The sequence below is a fragment of the Lepisma saccharinum genome, chromosome 19, assembly GCF_977018435.1.
Source record: "Lepisma saccharinum chromosome 19, izLepSacc3.1, whole genome shotgun sequence".
NCBI lineage: Eukaryota > Metazoa > Arthropoda > Insecta > Zygentoma > Lepismatidae > Lepisma > Lepisma saccharinum.
The window spans coordinates 51,500,767-51,513,561 of record NC_139247.1 but is presented as its reverse complement, the minus strand read 5'-3'; the positions used below and the strand labels follow the sequence as shown (position 1 = coordinate 51,513,561).

The window sequence follows — 12,795 nt, the reverse complement described above, 5'->3', positions numbered from 1 at the left end:
AATTAGAATGATAGTATAGGTAAATAAGTAAGAATCAAATCGAACTGTTTGTATACGTAAACAGTTACTTTCATCAACTACGTTTTGTCACTCAGCTCGATGTCACATGATGACGTGACTCGCGTTCGTGTGAAAAGCAAGAACAGTTTTTCAGCCATGGTTCGAATGTGCACTATTGGTCAATTTTATATAATCGTTCTTGCTTTAACTACGATCAAGGGTCCTGTTATATATTGAAGACATACGTACTGTCACCAGCAAGCGAGTCGCCAAATATTCTATTATTGTTTCACTTCCCTAGCATCACGTGTTGAGCTTGCTTCTGTCTTACGCCGTCTTTCTGACTTGTTTAATTGCGACGATGAGGATTAACAATAAGATACAATGTATGAAGGGACAGTCGCAAAGGAACACCCAGGCCATGTGGCAACCCTCAAATGTAGCGACGCCATGGCAGTAAATGTTCTGGTCTGGGAAAACAAAGCTCGAACGAGAGCGTTTCTTTTGTTATTACACCGAGTGGAGGTGGTAACGATTACATCAAGGCATGGAGTAAACCAATTTCCACAAACGAGTAGAAAGGTTCTTGTCGTGTACTGATTTCCATGACCCGCGTTTCTCCTGTGGTGGTTCATGTAACCCCCATAAATTTCACTTTTACTTTGTCGCAGATGTGGTGCATCAATCACTAGTTATTACAGGCGAAGGTTGCGCCCAAAGACTTTTTAAGGGGAATTAGCATAAGAAATATGTGTGAGTGAAAGGTGAAAATTCGTTCTCGTGTGTTGGGAAGGATTTACAATGTTAACGTGTGCAGTCTAAGAGGCGAGTAATTAATATGTAAAATATGTATTCATTGCACTGTTCAGAGTGCATTGAACCTTCTCCTTCATGCTCAATGAAGCTAGTGGGAAAGAAAATTAAGTGAGATGGTTCCATTTGTTCTTTTTTTTATGATAAATTAGGTTGGAGGACAGTCCTATGAGTTACGTCTTGCCACTGTAAAATTGTGACATGGTATTGTTTGGTACACAAACCGTGTGTTGAGGGGTCTTTCACCGTAAGTACCCGCTACAAGTTACGAAACTCGTTACAACGTTCCCCTGTATAAGGGTTGCGATTCTTTGTTACGTAGATAAATTTCAACTTCAATTGCAGCTTGGGTTCGGAACATACTTCATGCCTCCTACGCCCTGTGAAAGGTTGGCGGTATTACTTATGTAGGCATTTATGTATATGCACTGCTTTTTATAGAGTTGTGTATATGATTGTGTGCAATCATAAGTGAATATACATCGGTATTTTTTTAGTAGCTTTAACAGTGTACATTACACATATTATCTTTTGTTACCAAAGCAAATAACTTAAAGGGTATTGGAAATGTGTTATTCAGAAAAGAAGTTGTGCATACATACAGGTTGCTCCTAAAGTCACTATCCATTTCATGAACTAAGGCTCTGAAAAAATTGATTGGTTTGATTTATTTTACTTCGCTTTCCTGCCAGTTTTGGCTAATCGCGAAGAATAGAAAAAGTTTTGTGTAATTCGACACATGCAACCACATTCGTATCTATGTCCATGAATTAATGCCAAGATGTCAACTGTGGTCCAGTATAACTCTGCATGACCTTTACCCCATATCGAGACACAACTCGATCTTTCGTGGTGGCGCGAGACAGACTGATGAGGTCTGCTTTTTACCCTGATGCGATTATGGCCTGACGTTCGTCGGCTGACTGGGGCTCTCCATTCTTGTGACCCCAACCTATCCATCTCCTACAAAAGGCGTTGTTTCATATATTCATGAACGCTTACATTGAAATGGTGACTGGAGGGACGTGATAAACTATACAGCAAACAAAAAAAAACCGACCAAATGCCTTCGCGCATCTTCCCTTCTATGCGTGAGTACGATTCAATGGACACGCGGTTCTGCGCAGGTCCTTCTGCTAGTGGTCCCTCTATATCAACTGTGCATTGCACCTTGCCATGAAGGCACCTAACATGATGTGCAATAACGGTGACACACATTCTCCACCTAGGGTATGCTGGATGGAGCTGAAGTGATCAGCACCATGCATGTGCCTTCCCGCGAGGTTGATTAGGGACTGGGTGAACCCGAGAGCTGCTTTGTGCAGACATTAATGTGTTTGTATGTGCAAAACACGCAAGATTTCTCTTTCGTGAATTTGACGCCATTGATATTGCGAGAGAGAAGGCAGTGGATCCGTGACTTGCTGATAAACGCAAGCCGCAGCTCTCCGGTTGCAAAACTGGAAGAAACATTTATCAGGCATGTGGTCGCAAAAATCGCAAACTTGGTTAAGAAATCTGGAATAGAACGCAAATCACTCAACTTCCGGTAAATAATGAGAACGGAACTTTGAAACTTATCTTCCTCAACAGACTAACGGTTGCATCTATGTACTGTAGTGAGGGGAGAGTATGGGTGTATATACTTGTATATGTGGAAGAGTTTCAGAATGTTTCAAATAATGTATTATGTGGAAGGAAGTTTTGCAATTTATGAAAAAAATAATCTGATGCTTGTAACTGTAAAGTTCTTGTTAAGTTACCTTGAAAGGGGACGTCGCTACTTGATTGGTTTTTAGTACCATATTTTGTAGACTTTTTTCTTTATTGTTTGGAAAATCCGTGTGTGGGGTAGATATAAATTTCACCAAATCTCCCTTGACAATGCGTTCCACGTCCACTCGATACATACGGTATAATACAGAAGTTTCCACCGAAGCATCCGCGATGACGTAGTGGTAACGGCGTAGCCTTGTAAGCAAGGGGTTCCGGGTTCGATACCCGATAGTAGTTCGGATTTCACTTTAAACTGTAGGCCCAGTCACGATTAGCCTATCTGCGCGTAAAGTGGTCTTAAAATGTCAAGTTCCAACCGAAAATCGATTTCAAGGTCACTTATCGCATGGTTATGCCCTCGCGTAGCCGAATGGTTAGCGCTCAAGACTCTGGTACGAGCGGTTCCGGGCTCGATCCCCGGTGGGCGCTCCAAAATTTGTGTTGGCATGTCGACAGATTACTTCTGTCTAGAAAGATGGGACTCGATTCTCTCACTGCACGTTACTCACTCAACAAGTTCCGCTTGTCGCATTGGCCCTCAAAGATCTACGAAGCATTTCCTTATGTCGTAATTCAGTGTTACCAGCGTCAATTATTTTTATTCCACAGTTTCTCTTTTTGGTTTTATTTTTATGCATCTTTTCGGGTGTATGTTTAATTTAGGGTAACTCACTTAGATCGTAACTCACTTCCTTTGAAATGAGAACAAAGTTTATTATGTGGCTGTTAAGTAAGCAAAACAATGGAACGTCAGAAATAAGGATTATGTCCTGCGCAAGGTGAAAGGGGGAAGAAAAGTAGAGAGCGTCAGACCGAAGCAAGACAAGCATTGCTTTTATGGCGGTTGACAGCGGAGTTCGTGACCGCAAATGTAAAACATCACTTCACCAATCCCCTCCCCTTCTTCTCCATTTTTTTCCTGGCGCGGTAGGCGTTTTATACCCACTTGAAGTGGAGAACGATTTGAAAGAGGGACAATGCTCACCGTGTCATCCAGGTATTTCTGCGTGCTGTGCGTTTTTGCAGGACGTTCGGAGGCGATTTCAACGTTGATTTATTTCGCTCACGTGACGCAATGTGAGGTGGTAGAGTGTGTTGAACGAATGAGCCGCCCGGAATATGTTTTCTCGCCTTCAACCAGCAACAGTCCACCAAAACCAGGGAAGAAACAGAATTTCCGATCAGAAAAAACGATTTGGGTTTATCAGTTATTTCTACAAAACGTCACGGTACATTTGGACATGTGTCTGTTACTTACTCTCTGAAACTGGAGTGAAGATTCTGTTTGACTCACGTGGTCGTCTAAGAGATCGCATTCCATTTCGCCTACTGGCTTATTATCACCCGTCAATCAGCTGATCCCCATTTTATGTGAAATAGGATATGCCGTTTCACCTAAACCGTTGGAAGGGAAATTTTGCAAGAGAGGGAAATTTTGAAGGTCTTTGATGTATTTTGTCCTCACGATGCTGGGTCAACACCAAAATTGTTTTGAGCTCCCACCGGGAATCGAACCCGGGATCGGTCCCACCAAGGGCAAGAGCGCTGACCATCTGGCTACGCGGGAGTCTAGAGAAAGAAAATTCCTAGAAATAAAAAAGAATTACTTTAGCTACCCGAATTAATACTCCATTAGTCATGTTCAAGGAGTCATGCTTTGTTTGTGTGTAGTTTTTATTATTTTTATTTTTTACGTTGCGTCTGATGGTGTATCAGTAATATCGTCTCCTAGAAATCAAGGGTTCCTGGGTTCAATACCCGGTGAAGGCACATAGTTATGCGCATCCCACTTTCAACTGTAGGTCCTGTCCCGATGAGCTTACCTGTGCATGAAGTGAACTTAAAGCAAAATTCAAGCAAATTATAATCCTAGATCAGACGCAGTGAGTCTTTTCCTTGGATCAAACTGGTGCTTTGAACAGCTCATGAACTGGTTCACCACGAAAGTCTCGAATGAACTTCCCCAAGCCGAGCACTGTAGGTCCATCCGATGCGAGGCCTGGAAAGCAATTAATCTGCATCCGCTCCCTCTCCGTGTCGAGTTGGGAGAGCGCCACCTACGGGGCAAACAAGGCCAGCTGCTCCTTGTATTGATCTGGCGAAATCGTTGTGGGACAACCTCGGTTATGAATCCATTAAACTAAGCCCCCCATCCCACTTCCCCCTCGCGAGAACACATTATGAACCTTCCACCACCACCCCTCTCCCTTCGCCCCCCACCTAACCTCCAGGAGATGTGCTGGCAGGTTATCCACTTCCATGGAACGGGCTGTCAGCCATTTAGACGTGGAGGGATTTCCCTCTTCGATTCCCGGAGGAATTGTGGGAGGTTCACGTTAGCAGTTGTTCGTTTGTTTAGAGATGGCCATTCGACGCTTGTTCTTACGGGACGTCAATGCTTTGTTTTGTTTTACGCGGTTCCCTGTGTTAATCGCCGTGGAAATGAAAGAGCATGGATCAAAGTTGGACACGCTATTAATGGAAAGTACCGCGTTGCAAGTTACTTTACACAGGAACGCCTTACATGTTACTTTACTTGCCTTGCCTGAGAAATGCCTTACATGTTACTATACCTGCCTGAGAAACGCCTTACATGTTACTTTACTTTCCTGAGAAACGCCTTACATGTTACTTTACTTGCCTGAGAAACGCCTTACATGTTACTTTACTTGCCTGAGAAACGCCTTACATGTTACTTTCCTTGCCTGAGAAACGCCTTACATGTTACTTTACTTTCCTGAGAAACTCCTTACATGTTACTTTACTTTCCTGAGAAACGCCTTACATGTTACTTTACTTTCCTGAGAAACGCCTTACATGTTACTTTACTTGCCTGAGAAACGCCTTACATGTTACTTTACTTGCCTGAGAAACGCCTTACATGTTACTTTACTTGCCTGAGAAACGCCTTACATGTTACTTTACTTGCCTGAGAAACGCCTTACATGTTACTATACTTTCCTGAGAAACGCCTTACATGTGACTTGACTTGCCTGAGAAACTCCCTACGGGTTACTTTACTTGCCAGAGGAACGCGGTGTTACGGGTTACTTTACTTGCCAGAGGAACGCGGTGCTACGGGTTACTTTTCTTGCCAGAGGAACGCGGTGCTACGGGTTACTTTACTTGCCAGAGGAACGCGGTGCTACGGGTTACTTTACTTGCCAGAGGAACGCGGTGCTACGGGTTACTTTACTTGCCAGAGGAACGCGGTGGTACGGGTTACTTTACTTGCCAGAGGAACGCGGTGGTACGGGTTACTTTACTTGCCAGAGGAACGCGGTGCTACGGGTTACTTTACTTGCCAGAGGAACGCGGTGCTACGGGTTACTTTACTTGCCAGAGGAACGCGGTGCTACGGGTTACTTTACTTGCCAGAGGAACGCGGTGCTACGGGTTACTTTACTTGCCAGAGGAACACGGTGCTACGGGTTACTTTACTTGCCAGAGGAACACGGTGCTACGGGTTACTTTACTTGCCAGAGGAACACGGTGCTACGGGTTAGAAACATCAAGGGAACTATAGGCTATATGCACACATTCTGCACTCGCACCACATACATGTGTACGTTCACATACATAATTATATGTTAAGATGCAAGTGGTTGCTGAGAAAAGTAAGATCGCCATTCTTCATTTGTAAGAAATAGGTTGAGTAACTAGCCACCGTCGGTGTCAGCAGTGTTTCAAAGGCAATTCTGATTTATTGATATGCATGCATGTCTATCACAGGGTACAGAAAAGCTAGGAAAAGTAAGAGTTTCGTTTGTCATCCTTATATCCTTAGGCTTTACGCTTGGTCCAATCAATCACCACCCGTATTTTAGTATTTTAAGTGTTTTAATTTTATCAAGGACACAGAAGTTAATTTTACGTTGGCAAGAAAGTAAGAACATAATGTAAGTTCCACACCCCCTTTCTCTAATTATGAAGGCACATAAAACAAAGACAAGAAGAATACATGAAGTGAACAGTGAAATAATGGGAGGTACAATTTTTAAAATAAAAAAATAAGGAGTTTGAGAAAACTAAGAAGGAAAATTCCAAGACCACACGCAGAGATAAGTTTATTTGGAATATCGAAAAATAGTTTCTGGTAACCAAACATTTGTTTAAGTAAGCGACAAACAAATGACTGTTCACCAGAACTAAATTATTTTAGTAATCCTGCACATTTGTTTAGTTACGAAAGAATTGTCAAAATTACCAAATTTAGTAAAGATTGTCAATTTTTTCTTTATCAAAATGTCGTTGATGCGAGGCTGGGTGAGACCGAGAGTCGTTCATGCAGGTACATGGACTGGTAAATTCTGCCAGAGATAATGCATCCCGGGAATCGAACCCGGGGCTTCCGCGTGGCAGACAGACGCCTTACTGAATGGGCCATTGCTACTCACACACGCACACCATTCCCGTGATATGATTTCCTTTACTGAAGCGGTTAGTGCTGGTAAATCAGGATTCTGCGAATACATGCCAGATTTTAAAATTAAATTAAAAAAGGGTTGAGAAGAATCGGACCCCGCATAGTTGCAGAACGTGCACGCTTAGCTGTGTATTTATCGACTAATGTTTTGCGGTTAAGTTAGCAGAAGCGGGCAGACTGAGGGAGAAAATGTTGGGGAGGGGGGTGTCTTGATAGAGAAATATCTTACCGTTTCCAGCAACGAGCATTCTCAAGTCGGGAAGCTGACGGCTCCGGGCGTGTGGTCTTTGGTTTTAAATGCAAGACGTCACGGGAGGGAAAAGGAAGGGGGGAAATTACGTAACATTCCTAACCCAGCAGCCACCAGATGGCATGCGGCCCCGCGGTTTCCTACTTTCAGACGCCGTACCTCGAAACGCAGCGCCGTTCGGCTCCACGTCGGCGTGTGGGGTCAGGAGCTTGCGGTTTTGTGTGCTGGGCTGACCGCCGTCTTCGACCGCACCGACTCCAGAGCCCTCTCGCGAAGGTTTATTAAACCAGAGGCAAGGCCTTTCGCTGCCTCTCCGCTGGGCGCTCTTCACCGCAGGGGCCAAGTATGCAACCCAGCACAACAGCGAGCGAATAGTTTGAACCAGCGCCGCCCGCAGACTGTCGGATCGGATTCGAGTTTCGGAGACGAAGGGAGTTGCTGGTAAACCGAGGCCAGGGATTGACCTGGGGGGTGGGGAGAAGAGGCAGGGGCGGAGGGGGGTGGAGGCAAATTGATTATCTCGCGCCGCAAGAAATTAGCTCCGATATTTTCAAGGTTCAGCGGCGGCTCGAGCTGCGATCTAGGTTCTGGTGTGCGTTGAAGTGTGAACGGCAAAGGACTACGTTCTGCACGCAGTCTACGCAACGCGATTATTGCGTTCAGGACATAAAGGGATGTTAACGCCGCGTGACCCTGGAAACTAAAATAGGTGCAGGGCTTCGAGGTCGTGGCGACTTGTTTCCCACCCTTTTTTTCTTTCAGCTCTCGCTGACCCTTGTGGTCAAAGTTTTAGTATCGAAATACTCTTAGCGTAGCGCCAGGGGTCCCGGCTTCGAATCCCGGCCTGGGAGTGACCCCTTCATCAAATACATCATATCATCACTCATCTTTGTGATTAGCCAGAAGTGGCAGAAAAGCGAAGTAAAATAAACCCAATCAATCGAAATATTATTCAGGACGTGATGATTCTAGTCCTGGTTTTTGCTCTTTTAACTCCTGCTCTCCATTATCCCGTTAACCTTGTAGAGAATGTCGCGTCTATAAATGACAGAGCAAGTAAAAATAACTATTTGTCCTTGTATAGTGTTGTTTACTATCTCAGGTCTTTGTTGTCAGATTTCGCCATAGGTTGCATAACTTGTGACAGATGTCGATAATTTCTTTTTATTGTTTACAGCTTTGACGTGGTCTTTTTGCAATGGTTTTAAGTACTGATCCAGGAAAGTCCTTTCGTATTAAAGCGCGTCGCTTTTCTGCTACTTTATTTTTTGCCAGAACTCGAACAAGGAGTCTTCGGTGGCTAGTTTGCGACTACCCCCCCCCCCCCCCACCACTCTCAACCACCGAAACGTCAGAAAGACATTTATTTTTTATGTTTATTTGTTTATATTTTTAAAGAGCTTGCTGGAAAATATGTGGAGATCAAGCTTGAAATATCTTTTTACTGGAGGAACTCTTTAAATAAATAGAAATATAATTGTGCAACGACTTATGTATAGTTAGAGTTTGTGACAGACAACAAATGTCAGTGAGGAGGTCCTAAAGTTATTGAATTCAATGTTATTGAATTTTGCTTAAATGTTTAGTGTTTTGTTAACTACATTTTAATTTTTCTGTCTGTTATATTAAGAATACAGTTGATAACACTTATCGATATATTTGTGCAGTGTGTTTATGTAATTGTTTAGTTTATGTTATTGAATAATTAACCAGGACTTGAGCCCTGGTGGCTGGCATACCATGCCATTGCTATTCCCACTGATTTGCCCTAGTTTAGCCTGATTTTTCGCTGTCGCTGTTTTACCTGTGTGCAATTGTCTTGTCAGTGTTGCCACAGTGGTATATGTTGTCTTTGAAACACTGTTCTGGTCGAGCCTGTATTTTTAGCCGACATTTCTACAGTATATCCTTTTCGTGTGCCAAATCGTAAGGAAAATGAAAGAATGCATGTCTTTTTTTTTTTTTAATGAATTCTCTGATTTGCTATTGTCTGTTAACTGTATTTGTATTGGATTTTATGGCTCTTGGTTGACTTTGGACTCTCGTATCTTTTTCCAGGGACCTCCACCTCAGCCCGGTCAGTTGAAATTCACAGTTGCCGAGACTTGCGATAGGATTAAGGAGGAATTCAACTTTCTTCAGGCCCAATATCACACGTAAGTAACTGCTTTTCTATTAAGAAGTAACTTTGTTTCAAGTCTTATTTGTCTTGAACTTTCAGCGTCGCGTTCATTATTCCAATACACATTCTACGAATTTGTAAGTCCAACGATGAAACTTGTTCTAAAAATAAGTTCATAAGTTCACTGTAAGAATACCCCCTCCACCCTTTTTTGACTCTTCATTTGAGTTAAGGCTTTAAGTTTGCTAAACCTTTATTCTCTTCTAATAAACGTATGGAGTTGTTATAGATAGAACGTTTACCACAGTTCATGATCTGTATGTATTATGTTCCATCGTTTAAAATAAAACTCGTTATCGGAGTTTGGATGTTGGGAGAAAAGTTGAAATGATACTCTGCTCGCTCACATGTTTTCATTCAAACTTGACTGTTTAGTCGTGAGTCTACTACAAAACCTTGTAAATGAACACCAGGTGGCACTGATGGTTATTAATCCATCGACGCTTATTGAACGGACAGTTGAATAACAACAGACTAAACACTTAGGTAAAATTTTAGAGGGAAATACAACCTTGGTGACAATGAAGTGCGACCAGAAAGGAATACGTGATTAAATGCACAGAGGCATAGGCGGTGGAATGGGTGACCCGCAGAAGTGACGCATGCGTGTAAGAGGCGGCGTGTGAGCAGGCAAGAATCGTGATCCCAGCATGTTGCACCCAAGGTCACGTAAAGAACGAAAACGGGGAACTATACGCGTGACATTGAACTTCGACCAGGCACCAGACCCATACGGCAAAATTCCAGATATTGGCGCATTCGACGGAAGCATGACGTCACGGACACGATAAGGGAGTCCACCGTATATAAGCGCGTGCTGTGCACCGAGGAACCGCAGTGCATCATCACCATGGCCAGGGGCAAACCTATTGACAACACCGTGAGGAGAAGAGTGGTGGAGTTGCAACGGGATGGACTCAGTGAACGGGAAATAGGGCGCCAACTGAACTTACCCAAGTCAACCGTCCACTGCATCATCAAACACCACCGAAATACGGGTACTATAGAGCCAGGTAAGGCCCCCGGTCGAAAACGCCTGCTGAGCGTGCGTGACCTACGGATATTTAGGCGCAATATCCAGACCAACAATCATGTTTCTGTGGCCGAATTACGACTGTGGACTCGAGAACGCTTTCACATTGAAGTGTGAACCAGAACCATTCGCCGTTACCTACAGCGATGCGGTTACCGAGTGTACAAGGCGAAACGTAAACCCTTCCTTTCCATGTTGAACAAAGGCAATCGACTACGGTGGGCACGAATGTACCGGGGATGGACATTTCGGCAGTGGAACAGGGTTTTGTGGACGGACGAAACCATTTTCAATGTTGTGTACGGGAAAATACGGAAAACAGTCATTTGTCGGAAGGAGGAACAGAATGAAGCAAAATGTTATGCACGTCGGGTACAGAAACCTGCGTCAGTGATGAAATGGGGATGCATGACGGCATCTGGGGTTGGCCCACTACACGTCTTTGAGGGCATTGTGAATGCACACGCCTATACACGCATACTGGAGCGGCATCTTCCCACAGTGCGAAGGCACCTGTTTCACAGGCGGCGTCTCATCTTTCAACACGACAATGCCAGGCCTCATACAGCGCGGCTGACAAGAGAATGGTTGACTCGCGATCACGTGCGAACTCTGCCATGGCCACCATCGAGTCACGACCTCTCGCCCATTGAGAATGTGTGGCGTGTTCTTAAGCGATGTGTGCAACAGAGGGGACCCACGACAGTGGCTGCTCTTATCGCCTGCCTGCAGGAGGAATGGCACCGCATCGATGTGGAATACCTTGAACGACTCGTCCGCAGCATGCCCGACGCATTGCCACAGTTATTCGCCGACGGGGCGGCGTCACACCATGGTAAACAGGATCCCCTCTAACAGTGGTCGAACTTCAATGTCACGTGTAGATGGACGAAAATGTTTTATTTTGTGTGGACACCATACATTGCTGCGTTGCAGCGGAAATTTATGTTTTCCTTTGTTCCATGTAGCCTGCTGAATAAAATATGTTCAGCATATGCATGTGTTCTCCTTCTTTCACAACGCACTCCTATATTTGTGACTGGTCGAACTTCATTGTCACTAAGGTTGTATAATAAGTTGCCCTATTCATTACATTCGTTGTTTGAAAGGAAATCAGAGTTGATTCGTGTTGTCTCTTACGCTGTCGGTTAGGCTAACGAAAGGACAAAGGTTTGCAAGAAAGAAGTAAGACATGTTCCTGATCTTCGTTAAACGTATCATCCAAACTTTATCCAGGGTTAAATGGTGGAAACTAGGGATGAGTAGATCAGAGTCTTTGAAGATTCGGAAATCGGATCCAAATGGATTCTGCTCCTAATGAAGACAACTTCAACGGGAGATTTTGGCATATCGAGCCGATCTGGATGGCGGAGTGGTTAGCACAGTGTGCTATGGCGCCAGGTGTCCCAGGTTGAATCCCGGCATGGGTGTTCTTTGCGAGTGTCCCTTCATTAATTTCATCATATCATTCTCATCTTCGCGATTAGCTAAAAGTGGTAGAAAAGGGAAGTAAAATAAACAAAATAATTGTGTATCGGAAGTTTGGGGCAGATTTGGGGGAAAAGTTGTTGCTTTCCACAGGAACCAGCTCCGCGTGTAGCCGTATAGACTCGGCATCTGGAATCAGTCTTAGGAAACGATACAAATAAACGCCATTTCGAATGTCAATGGTTATTGCAACCTGCGATAGACAAGACACTGAGTGATGGGTGAATAGCAGTGGCGTATACTGAATTCAAGATCTGGGATATCTCACTACGTCACGTAGTCCTAGGCTATGAATAGAAATTCGTTTATCAACTCATAAGAAATCAGGTTGCCAACTCATAAGAAATCAGGTTGCCAACTCATAAGAAATCAGGTTGCCAACTCATAGGAAATCAGGTTGCCAACTCATAGGAAATGAGGTTGCCAACTCATAGGAAATCAGGTTGCCAACTCATAGGAAATGAGGATGCCAACTCATAGGAAATCAGGTTGCCAACTCATAGGAAATCAGGTTGCCAACTCATAGGAAATGAGGTTGCCAACTCCAGAATCACGATCACCATCAACTCACTGATATGAATAATTTTATTTACAATTCCTGATAGATTTTTCTCCTGTATTTTATTATCTAATTATCTAGACTTCAGGCTTCGCAGATAGTCTAGCTAGCCTAGAATATACGCTCCTGGTGAATAGTATGTACGGGGGGGGGGGGGGCAGTTTGAATATCAGTAACCGTCACAACCAGAAGTGTGCCTATGTGATCGAAATAAAATAATCTCAATCAGCCTCTTTACAGGAACACCACTGCGTAGAAACGTAATTTC

General features: G+C 43.9%; 1 protein-coding gene across 6 annotated transcripts in view; it reads left to right on the top strand.

Moving 5' to 3' along the window:
• The window catches only part of gro (TLE family member transcriptional corepressor groucho), a 210,774-nt gene that overhangs the window by 81,436 nt on the left and 116,543 nt on the right, over window positions 1-12,795 (top strand). For all 6 annotated transcript variants that reach the window (XM_083140858.1, XM_083140857.1, XM_083140855.1 and 3 more), the window contains exon 2: window positions 9,324-9,421. In XM_083140858.1, the coding sequence (XP_082996984.1) occupies window positions 9,324-9,421 (98 nt within the window). The remainder of the gene's footprint in view (window positions 1-9,323; window positions 9,422-12,795) is intronic.